Genomic DNA, 12,107 nt, shown 5'->3' with positions numbered 1-12,107 from the left:
CCCCTTCTCTTGTGCAGGAGCATTTCGCTCCCAAACTGCCTCTCCCCCCGTTCCAAGTTGTAAAGTTCTGATTGTTGAAATATTGCGGATTGTGGTATTTTGGTTTATAAGTCCCATGTACATGACTGCACACACCCCCCCCCCCCCCCCCCTCCCCCGAAAAAAAAAACCACCACCACAACAAAACACACACACACACACACACACATACACAAAAACCATAACCACACCTACACGTACACACCCAAGATAACACCCAGCTCAATCTTGCGCTCTAAAATTTACACCTTTGAAGGGAATACCAGGCTATGAATTGACCAAGCACGCTGGTTCATTGTCGCTCCTACATGTTGACAAGAATGTTCAGTCTGTAGAGTGGCTTGCACTGGGTTGACGCGCTTTCGCGAAGTCTATTCATCTTTCGTAATCGCAGTATAGTAGCCTCACTTTATTTTCTAAGGCATCGAAGAATTTCATGACCTTTGTTTTCTTTTTGCAACTTTGGGGGCAGCAGGAAAAAGAGAACACGTTCTTGAAAGATCTAGAGACTGGTGATGATGGCAAGGTATGCAGTGCTCATCTTGCAGATTATTTGCTTTTCCTAAGTCTTAAAGATCTATGCTTTGTAAAGAGCTTTTGTTGGCTTTCTGCAGAGACGTAGAACTGGACTTGGACGCATCCTGAAACTGGCAAGTTGTTTACTTCAATAGAAAAGGCAGATAATTTGATTTGGAGGAGATTGGTTTGTTCACAATGATTCTGGGGAATTTTTTGACGTTAGCAGGCAAAACCAGAGGCTACAATGTTGATTATTGCCACTTTTGCCTTATGTTTTGCATCCTTATCCAAAATCTTACTGGTGACGCCTTGTTATTATTTCAGTTAATCCGGTATTGTCGGCTCCTTGTGTATTTTTGATGAATGCTTTCTAATGGCAGCCAAAGTATGCTGGCAAGGTGATTGATATTGTCAATGCACATCCTGACACAAAGCATGGACAGTACAAGGCCGTGAAAGAAGTCAACATGACCATGCTGGAGATTTTCATCATAACTGTCATTGGGTATCGTCTAACAGCATTCTTATGGCTCCTTATTAGTGACTAGCCTTTGCTCTCAAATAGCAAGTAGCCCTCGTTTGTTTCACGATATCGTTCTTTTAAATGGAAGCAAGAGTGAGTTGGTGCTTTAGGCATATTTTTGAAGATGGTAGTACCATCGTGGATGCAGTAGATTAAGAAGATCTTTTCGAGGCAAGCATGTGGTTGCTAGTGACTTTATTGCTTGATCTTTTGAGTGGAAAATCTGCTTATCATTAAAAAGTTTATCAATATCAATAGTACCTAGTTTCTGCAGAAAAATAAGATCAAGAACTCACCTTCTTGAGACTGGGAAGTAACTTGTAGGCACTAGTTTAGAGGAATTTTCAGGTGGAGTTTCAAGTGGGGTGGCCTATGTTATCGTCTATCAGAAGTTGCCACATGGGTGAAGCCTGTTGGAGGATTCATATGTGTTACCACACTTTTGAACTACTCATGGGTGCATTGGTTACAATAAAGATGCTACTGGGCACAATAGCAATGCAGCTTTTACATGAAGGAGGTAAGAAGATAACATGAGGAGTGTATGTTATGATGTTCTACAAAATAGGTCACTTAATGAGAAGTACAACACAAAAGATGTCAAATTCATCTAGCTGAATCACAGATTGCTATTGCAACTTTGTGACTAATATTCCCTTTCTTTATCATAATTTCTTTTTCCATGAGTGTGATTGGCTGGTTACAAATTCTGTAATTGTGAAATTGTTTAAGAGCTGATTCACATTGTTCATGTCATTAATGCGAAGTGCACCGAGTAGCAGCAGCCTTTCATATGTCTAGATTAGTTGTTGTACACCATAAGTTTTTGTTTAGTAAACCTTGAGTTTTTTTTAAAGAGCAATAGCAACAGCTATTCGGACATACCTGTTCACAGCAGCAAGCGAGCGCGTTGTTGCACGACTGAGGAAAGATTTGTTCGGCCATCTCATCAACCAGGTAATAATGTAATTATGCGTTATGATTATAGACCATGTTTCTTTGTGAAAAAAATGTTTTGCAAAACTGCCACATTGCCTTTTGTCTTTAGCAAATGTCGTGTGGAAATATATGTAACTGTGCCTTTTTAAGTGTAAATCAGGAGATTGCGTTCTTTGATGTGACGAGGACTGGGGAATTGCTTAGTCGTCTCTCCGAGGATACACAAATAATAAAAAACGCTGCCACTGTCAAGCTTTCGGATGCGTTGCAAAGCCTCGGAACAGCACTTCTGGGAATTGGATTCATGTTTCAGACGTCATGGAGACTTACTTGTAAGCGATCTAAATGTTGCTTTCTTTGTCTAAAAACTGACATGTCCTAGCTTTTGTTACCAGTTGTACATCTCCTCTGAGTTTTAGGTTACGGAATTGAAAGAAAGCGATTGTATCTTGGAAGGGCTCACTGGGTCTTTATTGAACCATTCTCCATTGTTGTTAGAACTTGGATTACACTTTGATCGCTGCATTGATAAAAATTCCAAGATTTAATAATTTTATGGGCCATCTTTTTAGCATGTCTATGATGTTCATATGCTGATGCACATATTTTACATAGTACGTCCTAAAATAATTCACGAACCCGTTACATGTTTATGATCCTTACTCCAGTTTTAGGAGTAGTTGAATATATATATGCGAACTTGTATTGTGATGAACTCTTGCGGTAGAGATGCTGGTGCTAGTTTGACGCAGGAGAAATTTTCATTACATATGAAAGTAGGAAATGCGCATGCACTCAGCTTAGTAATACTGCTTATGATGAATAACTTATGGCTGTTATGAATGCTTCAAATGTAAGAAAGCATTTTTTGATGTGTCTTGTATGATATGCAAGAAATTCTCAAATTGGCTAAGGATAGTGTAAGGATAGCTCGTGACCAAGTTACTACTTATCAAAAGAGGTCTCCAAGAACTCTAAATGTGGGACAATGGGTTTATCTAAAGATACCCAAAGACTCCAAGACTATGCGAATTGGAAAACCTTATAAGCTTTTAGCTAGATTTTGTGGTCCTTTTTTGGATCACAAAGAAAATATGTCCTGTTGCCTATAAATTGGCTCTTCCCTCACATGTTAGTGTGCATCCAATGTTTCATGTCAGATGCCTTGAAGAAAAACTAGGTGAAGCTGACACGAGGTGAAGTTGACACTGTTGTGCCTATCGAGGAAAGTGTTTGGAAAGATATTCAAACTGAGTATACCCCTCGAGAGCCAGAGGCCGTTTTAGATCATCATTCTTGTCATTTCACCAATGTGCTTATGAAGAGTATTTAATTACATGGAACGGTCAGTTTGAAAGATTCGCTACTTGGGAATTAGTTACTTTGAAAGCTCAATATACATCAGTAGCTCTTAAGGGGGAATTATGCTATGCCTCCAACACAGCAGAGGGGACCTAGTCTATGACACCATTGGAATGGGTGTCCAATGTTCAAGCCGACATAGTGTGAACCTGGAAGGTGTGGCCGATCACTTATAAAAGGAGGCCAAGACCTCATTTGTAGACTCCATTGGCAGAGTGGCAGTGGTCTGCCCGCAAGGTTAGGCGTGCGCAAGGTCTCCTTGAGGGGGTGAGGCTTGGTGGTAGAGGATGCTCGGTTTGATAGGTTCGCGCCTACGTCATCGGACCACCACTGGCAAGAGTGCTAGTGGCCTGCCCACAAGGCTAGGCATGCACAAGGTCACCTTGAGGGGGTGAGGCCGGGTGGTATGGGATGCTCGGTCTTATAGCTGCACGCCTACGTTCTCGGACTTTGGCTCTAGCTAGGGGGTGCCACCGGATGGTGACTAGTTGGGACTCGGGTGGTTAGTCCGACGCGTGTTCCATAGGCGGTCTAGGTAGTTGGGAGATTCTCCCTTTATTTCACACAAGTATATGGCCAATGTTGAAGTTACCAGATTTGCTCAAGTCTTTTTACTATGATGCTGTGGAAGCTGTCTAGAAGCCATAGCTTATGAAAGCAGAATATTGCCAGAGAGGGTTGCACTGATCTATGAAAAGGAGTAGCAGCAGTCATACATGCCTTGACTCAATGGAGGCATTACTTGCTGGGCACAGATTTTAGAGTGTACATGGATCATCAGAACAAGCTTTTAGAGAAGCATATGAGATGGGCGAACATTTTGTCGTAGTTTCATTTCAAGGTAGTATGTTTGAAGGGAAAGCAGAATGTAGTGGTGGACGGGGTGTCTCACAAGCTACATATATCCGCTCTCATTTCGGTTATCATTGAGATTTTGATGAGATACGGGAGCAATATGCTACAAACCCGGATTTTGGTGAGACCTTTAGCAGGGGTACAGAGTGGGGAGAGAGTTTTAAGGTACTCTTAAAGAAGGGTTTTTGATGTGAAAGACTATGTTATGTGTGACTCATACTCTGAGGTAGAAGTTGTTGATGGAGTGCCACAATCCTCCTTTTGTTGGGCTGAGAGGCATAGAGGCAACGCTTAAGGGTGCTAATGAAACCCGCCCGTAGGGCGGTAGACTTTGTGTCACCAGGAGGTGTATTTTTCTTGTTGCCTTTTGTAAATAAGTACTAGATATTTTTATTTATTTTTTATTTTTACTTGTTTCCCCGGGACCCTGAAAAGGTGCAAGTGGACATTGCATGGCCAGTGTAAAGCGGCTGCGGCCGAATAGGTCTCACATCTGGAGCCTAGGTTAGTCAGTCTGGGACTGATCGGGCCAGTTAACACTGAATTCTAATGAATATGGAAGCTTGTGTGTGCCAAATGAAGTCTGGGCCGCTCGAAAAGCATAGTTACAGGGGACGGGGGGGACGGGCCCTAGGGCCGGGGAACGGCCGTAACCGGGCCGGGAACGCCGAGGGACGGACGGAATACAGGCCGGACGGGCGGGTCGCAGGGGGGACGGATCGGGGACGGCCGGGTCCGGACCGGGGTCGGACGGATTGGACGGGGACGGCAGGGGTCGGCCGGGGTCGGATTCAAAAAATTGGCCGTTTTTGACCGTTTGCAACGGCTCTGTGCAGCCCCAACTGCCATATTTTTTAAGCCTTGGCCCTTGGGAGGCTATAAAAGGCTCCCTTGGGCCTCTTAATACTCATAGTCTCAATGCTCAATGCTCATTCCATTTCCCTCAAGCTCAAGGCTCAAGCTCATTCCATTTCCCTCAAGCTCAAGGCTCAAGCTCATTCCATTTCCCTCAAGCTCAAGGCTCAAGTTTGAACTTTGAAGCTCTCCTCTCCCTCTTCTACCCACTTTGAAGCTCTCCTCATACGTTGCTGACGACCTCGACTACGACGACGATGTGGAGATTCAGCAGGCGAGCACTTCTTGAGTTTGATGATCATTGATCACTCGACTCTCGAGTCTAGACTCTTGAGTCTACGACTCTACCTACTACATAGCCCTTTGTACTTTTTGTTATCCTTGAGGCCTCAGGCTTGTCCTAAGTCCTTTAGGCTTTTTGACTCTTGAGCCCTTGTGGCATGCACTTCTCATTTTGTATCCATCAATCATCGATGTTTTATTAGCACATTTCAGCCTATATGACTCGTGTTCTTTGGTCTATTTTGTGTAAATTTATGGTCAAAGTGATGCTCTATGTGTGTGGCATGTGTGTAGGTCAAAAAATGCCAAAAAAACTCTCTTTTTTTTTTTGCCATTCCGACCCCCGTCCCCGTTTCCTGACTTTTGCCGTCCCGACCCCGTTCCCGACCCCGTTCTCGACCCCGACCCGCCGTCCCATGTAACTATGTCGAAAAGTCACCTATAACTTTATAAGTCAGTGGGAACTAGAGAATTAACTCAAACAGGGCAAACTAGACACATGGCAACTCTTCGTAGATTTGCCAGATCCAGCATGAAGAGGGGACGCCCAATTTAAGAGAGGAGGTTGATTTTTGACTTTAAGTGACCTACAATGTGTGTGAGTAGTGGGTGCAGGTCTACAGCTTTAATGAAAAGCTTTTCTTCTCCTCTGTCTCATATAGCGCGATGACCTGCTCTCGTGCATCTCTCTCCCCCCTTTGGCACATATGGTAATGCCCCACTAGTTGAGCTACTCAGATAAATATGTACAGTTCTAGGGGTTTATGCGCGTTTGCCAAGGCAAGAGCCTTCTGAACAGGAACGGGATTAGCTAATTGCTAATCCCCCACAGGTACGCATAGTTCCATCGCAAAAGATTGCGAGTTCGGAGAGTTTTCTCGCGTGAAAACTCGTCCAATTCACAGGGGAACTGTCCCATTGCGTGCGGGAGCCCTTGGGACACGCGTTGGCGTGTTCGCTCCGCTAAAAACAATCCGAAACAGGGAATTACATCCTGCTGTGTTTTTCTGCAGGTTTAGGGTTTCTCACCTAAATTGCAAGGGAACATCAGGGGAGCCTAGAGCCTTGGGATGCATGTACAGGCTTTTGGGCACCCGGCAGTGAAAAACAGAGAATTACAGCAGGCTGAATTTCTGTGACAGCTCACTAGAAAGCTTCTAGATAGCGAGGGAATCCGCCCTAGGCAGGTACTTTTGACCTACAAGGGTTTTTGCGTTGTTATGTTGCCGAAATCAGGTCGGAAACCTGCGTTTTCAGCCCTCGCCAGGTTTGGACAGCTTTGTGAAAGCTTGTACTAAGTGGTCGGATCGTGTATCTTAAATTGAATAAAGAAATACCGAAAGGGGCGCTAGTCTTTGGGGCCTATAGGGTGTCGGTCTTGTGTGTGCAGTGACATTCTAGTCGCTGGACGCATCTGTGTTCTCTTTCCTTCTCAGTGCTCTGTGTAAAGTTAACAGGTAATTGAAATAGTACCGCCCTTTCGTTGTACAGGCCGGTTATATGGTTCCATCGACGGGATAGACACTTTTGCTTCAAAAAGTGTAGCGTGGATTGTTGTGGGTGAAAGCAACACAGAGCTTGTCGTTATGGCAGAGAAGAGAGACCAAGTACTTGAAGAGGGATTGTCCTCACATGGCATAGAGAAAGTTCCTTCAACTCTTCAAGAAGAGGACAGGGTGTTTAGAGCTCAACTGCGTTGCTGCATGGACATGTTTCAGCAGTTGGCTAGCAACCCAAGGATGCAGGAGTTCTTACAGGCTCCGACACAGGGTTTTTAGCCTCCTATAGAGGGCATGACTAAGCCGTTGCAGGAAAAGGAGATTTCCAATGCGCAGAGGATTCATGATGCTCGAGGGAAAGCCCATGTGATTGAGCAACTAGCGGTGTCCAATCATCCAAAGAAACCTGCTTTAGGTGGACATGAACCATTTGTGAATGGTCAAGGGAGTAATGAACAGGCTATGCGTCAGACCCTTCCATTACCTAATACTTATCCTGGTTATTTTGGAGGTGGTTCAATGTTTCAAGCTATGGCTGGACCTTCCACAGGTTATATGCTAGGGAATGTGTTCGGGACAATGCAAACAGGCATGGGTAACCCTATGTACGCAAACATGGGTGTCCAACCACGTTTTCAAGGTGCCTATGGCCAGTTTCGAGTGCTTGGAACACAATTTGGTATGGCTGGTTTTTCGCAGCCATACGTACAAAATGCAGATACGACAGGTAAAACAGTTGATGCGAGTGCTGGAATGAACAATCATGGAGCACCACTCTTACAGGCACCTGTTTATGATAATGTGGCTCCTTTGAGTCAGCCTAAGGATTACAAGGAAGGTAGGCAAGGAGTGAAGTTTGAAACTTTCAAAGGAACTGAGGACCAATTGAAGGCTTTGACCTTCATACAACAATTCGATGCAGCTTATGCTAGAGGAAACTTGACGGAATCTTCAAAGATACGCAAGGCTGCCACTTTCTTGAAAGGGAATGCGCTTCAATGGTGGACCGCATTGTTGAACTAGGGTCAAGCCCCAACAATGTGTGTCCAATTCAAACAGCTTTTTGCGCTTGCATGGCTGACAAACACTTTTGAAGTGGATGTGATGACAGAATGGCACGAGTTGAATGCTAAATAGTGTGCGAATCTGGAAGAGTACAAAAAACAGTTTTGGGCCGCACTGTTACCAGTCACCTCTTACAAGTTTGTGCCATTGTCAAAACAGATTGAGAAGTACTGTTGCGGATTGCCCAAGAAAATCAGGGACTACTGCACAAAAACCTAAATTAATTCATAAGGCCTATGCCTCACCTATAAAGGGAGCAGGAGAGCTCCCATTTGGGGACAAGTTGCAGAAGATTGAGCAAGCGCTAGCAGGAGACTACATATCAGCCTAGCGTTTTCACATCAAATCAGCCTCGGCGTTTTTGGCAAGAAGTCCCAGCGTTTGCAGGTTTCAGCCCTTGCGCCAGCCTTAGCCTTGCAGATCAGCCAGCGTTTTCAGTTTTCAGCCCATTCCATCGCGAACGGTGCGAGATTTGCTAACGCTGCCTATTCCCGTTGCGGTCCGGTGCTTCGGCAGCCCATCGAGCCTCCTCTCGGCCATTCCCTCGCCGGCATCGAGTGCTCACATTGCTGCCCATCATCGCCGTCATCGAGATCTGTGTTTTCAGCCCTGCTCTACGCGAGAGATCTGCTGTGTTTTTCGTCACAGATCTGCGTTTTTGCAGCCATCATTCGCCCCTTTATTCCTCTCACATCGAGAGCGCAAATCAGCCCCAAATCTACCCTTGGTGGCCATCCGCAATCCCACATCGAGAAGGATCCAAAGGTGCATCAAATCAGCCCCAGAGGTGTCTCTTCCCGAGGAGTTACCGCGGTGATTTGTCGTCGTCAAGTCATTAGAGTCTGCATTGAGGTATTGCATTGTGTATACATTCCATTTACGCAATCTAAAGCAAATACCACATCGGTAACGATGTGGGGGGCCCTTGAGAGGGTTGGTTGGGACCCCATCGGGTGTCGCTCTCTTCTTCTCTCTTTTTCTCTCTCCCTCTACACATCTCTATTGCATTCTCTCAACCCCTCTCTTCAGGGGAACATAAAAGGAACATTCATTGAAGTACAAAGTATTCACTAACGCAAGCAAAGAAGGAAAGGATTTTGTGGAAGTGTAAAACTAGATCTTCACCATTTTAATTCCGCTGCACTTGACATTGGTATCAGAGCTTTGAAGATTTTGCACTAATCTGCTAATCCACAACAAGTTTTTTTTTTCTCTCTTGTGTTTTTTGGTTGTGTTGGAAGCCCTTCGGTGTATACTCCTCCCACTCTTGGAATAGCAGGCCTGTCATTACGCATAGAGCCGTGCACCTTGAGCGTCGGAAAATAGCAACCAATTGTATACCGGGTGTTGCATGCGGGGTGCGCCGACGAGGGGGTAGATAGTCTCTTGAAGATTAGTCTGCGACCTTCCTTGAACCAAGAGGAAAAATCCTTGCATGGTCAAAACTCGTAGCGGTATAAATACCCACAAATCAAGATGGCGAGCAAGAGCCACCTATGGATCCTCCAAGCCCTCCCCCAACTCCACCTTGGCCATCAAATCCCATGGATGCTATGATGCGTATGATGATGGAAATGATGATGCGGCAAGAAGCTCGGCGACGAGAGCGTGTGGAAGCGGCGGAGCGTGAGGAGCGTCGATTGGCGGCCGAAGCCGAGGCTCGTAGGCTGGAAAGGGATTCCATGCGTGATCTCATCACCACCTTGGCGGTGCGACCCGATCCCCCATCTTCGGAGCCCGATAATGGAAAGCTTGCCAAGACCATCGCGGAGGCAACCATTGCTACACGGACGACGAGTGATCCAATTCTCGAGAAGATCACGTTCAGTAAGTATGACGGTAAGATGGATGCTATTGTCATTTACTCGTGGTTGCATCAATTTACATCCTATTTTGCGGTTGTTAGAAAGTTTGAAAATAACAAGGTTCTCTTGGCTTCCATGCATCTCACGGGTGATGCCATCACTTGGAAGGATGAATGGATGGAGAAGCAAGAGGTGGCCCATATGGCTGCCCATGCCAAGTCCTACCTTGTTCCCCCTCTCGAGCTTAGTTGGGAGGAGTTCGCGGAGGATCTCAAGACTCGCTTTCTCCCTCCACAGTATTTCAAGCGTTTGAAGGAGGATTTTTGGGCTTTGTCTCAACAAGGTAAACCGGTGATGTCGTATGCTAACTGTGTGTCACAGCTAGGTGGACAATTGCGAAAATCGGATGAGGAGAGGTTAGAGGCTTTTCTCTTTGGATTGGACCACTCAATCAAGTTTGACATGGAGGCCGGTGATCCAAAGACATTGCAAGAAGCAATCCGCTTGGCTCAACTCCAAGAGATGAAGCACAACAAGGGTAAGCTTAAGACGGCCTCAGGTAATGGTACTTCTTCTTTGCATGACTCGTCTAAGGAAAAGGACAAGGATTCTACTGGGAATGGTAGCCATAAAAAGAACTCTCTCAGTTCTTCTTCTCGATCTAATTCTCCATCTCGATCTCAATCTAAGGGCGATAACTCTAAGGATAAGAGTAAAGGAAAATCTGATAAACCTCAACTCTCACCTGATGAAAAGATTGCCACGGAGTTTTAGGTGGTCAATTAAGTGAACAAGAACAAGCATTGTATGCAAAGGAACATAGGTGTTTTCATTGTCATGTAGTCGGTCACATGAAAAGGGAATGTCCTAAGAAAGAATCTAACTAGGAAACCTCTACTGCGTCAACTTCTGATGCTACCCCTCAAATGAATGCTATGAGTGTGGTAAAGCAAGAAGCTAAGCAGGAAGGGATTTTCGAAGAGGATGAACTCATAAAATGTTATGGACATGTTAGTGGTCAAAAGGTCATTGTGTTGTTTGATTCTGGAAGTTCCCAAGATGTCACAAGTGAATCTCTTGTGAATGTGCACATCTTCAGACTTCTCCCATCACCACCCTCGTGGTGCAGGGGTTCTGTGAAGGCATGGACGCTTCGATTTTTCAAGAATGTGATGATGTCAAGTTGATCATTCAACAAACCCAATTCACTCGTCGTTTTGTAGTCTCTAAACTTGCAGGATGTGATATCATTCTGGGTATTAAGTGGTTTCGCATGTTCAAACCCATAATCGATTGGGAGAAGCTCACGTTTCTCATCAAAGATAATGTGTTGCAGCCCGTCCTCATTCGAGGCGAGAGCGGTATTCCCTCTCTCCCTCTTATCTCTCATATCCAGGCAAACAGAGAACTACGTCGAGGAGCCCAAAGCAACGGTCATCTATGTCAACCCCACATCAAGGAACTTGGGTATTCTTGACAGGTATAGTGAAGGTTTTGTTAAGGTCAATACGGTGTTTTCCCTGGATCATCATTCCCCTACTCACCCTCCCCATCGACCTATGGACATTGTCTCCGACAAATTGCATGACGAGGAACATGTAGGTGAAAAATTTTCTCCATTGGATAAAGAGAAGCCAAAACCAGGTGATTTCTCATTTAGGAGGCTTCGTCCTCCCAAGGTACAGTCTTTTGGTTTACCATTTCTCTTTGTTTATAAGAAATCAAACTCGTTTCAATTTTGTGTGGATTTTTGGGAACTCAAGTCAAAGATAGTCAAATTCCAAAAGACGAGACCTCACGTGGCCATTCCTTTGGAATGTCCACAGGAGGCACGACGAGTTTTCAAAGTGGACCTATCGAGTTGCCGCCACAAGGGTGGACTTCCAAGGAGCAATCCAAAAGAAGAACCACGGAGATCATTGTTCCAGTCAAAGTGACCAAGTCGAAGTGTTTTCGAATGCTTCCATTTCAGTTTGGCAATAAGAAAGATGCGAAACAATATTTCCTCAAATTCAAGGATCGAGGGACACATGAAGCGGCGTGGGTGGACGAGGAATTCTTCATCGATTACCCGGATTTGCTAAGCCTCATATAAGGAGGCCATGCAGATCAGTACCCGTACCTCACCTTAAGCAGGAGGGGATGTCACGTGCACATGACTCTGTGTGCCACGTGGACATACTTCATCGACTTCCAGAGCCAGTTTTCCCCTTCTTCCTAGATAGGGATGTCTAGAATCCTAAGAGGATTAGTACCGGCAATTTTGTGAGCCTATTCGCAGGACCTGCATGTCCGGACAAATCCATTAGATTAGGTTTTCCAGTTTGGAACCCTCTTGCATAAATGGTTTGTATACGCGTTTTG

The 12,107-nt window shown here is 45.2% G+C and overlaps 1 protein-coding gene across 6 annotated transcripts in view; it reads left to right on the top strand.

Annotated features, from left to right (window-relative positions):
- LOC147458790 (ABC transporter B family member 25-like) overlaps window positions 1-12,107 on the top strand; it is a 115,754-nt gene that overhangs the window by 26,528 nt on the left and 77,119 nt on the right. For 4 of the 6 annotated variants that reach the window (XM_086510231.1, XM_086510234.1, XM_086510235.1 and 1 more), the window contains 6 exons: window positions 515-565; window positions 654-689; window positions 785-859; window positions 939-1,063; window positions 1,939-2,038; window positions 2,181-2,352. In XM_086510231.1, the coding sequence (XP_086366357.1) occupies window positions 515-565; window positions 654-689; window positions 785-859; window positions 939-1,063; window positions 1,939-2,038; window positions 2,181-2,352 (559 nt within the window). Of the gene's footprint in view, window positions 1-511; window positions 566-653; window positions 690-784; window positions 860-938; window positions 1,064-1,938; window positions 2,039-2,180; window positions 2,353-12,107 lie in introns of all 6 variants that reach the window. The other 2 variants (XM_086510230.1, XM_086510233.1) reach the window with 1 other exon arrangement.

This window comes from Adiantum capillus-veneris, chromosome 4 (genome assembly GCF_014529385.1).
Source record: "Adiantum capillus-veneris isolate H3 chromosome 4, ASM1452938v2, whole genome shotgun sequence".
Taxonomy (NCBI): domain Eukaryota; kingdom Viridiplantae; phylum Streptophyta; class Polypodiopsida; order Polypodiales; family Pteridaceae; genus Adiantum; species Adiantum capillus-veneris.
Note: the sequence above shows the minus strand (reverse complement) of the source record. Positions and strands in the feature narration are given on the sequence as shown.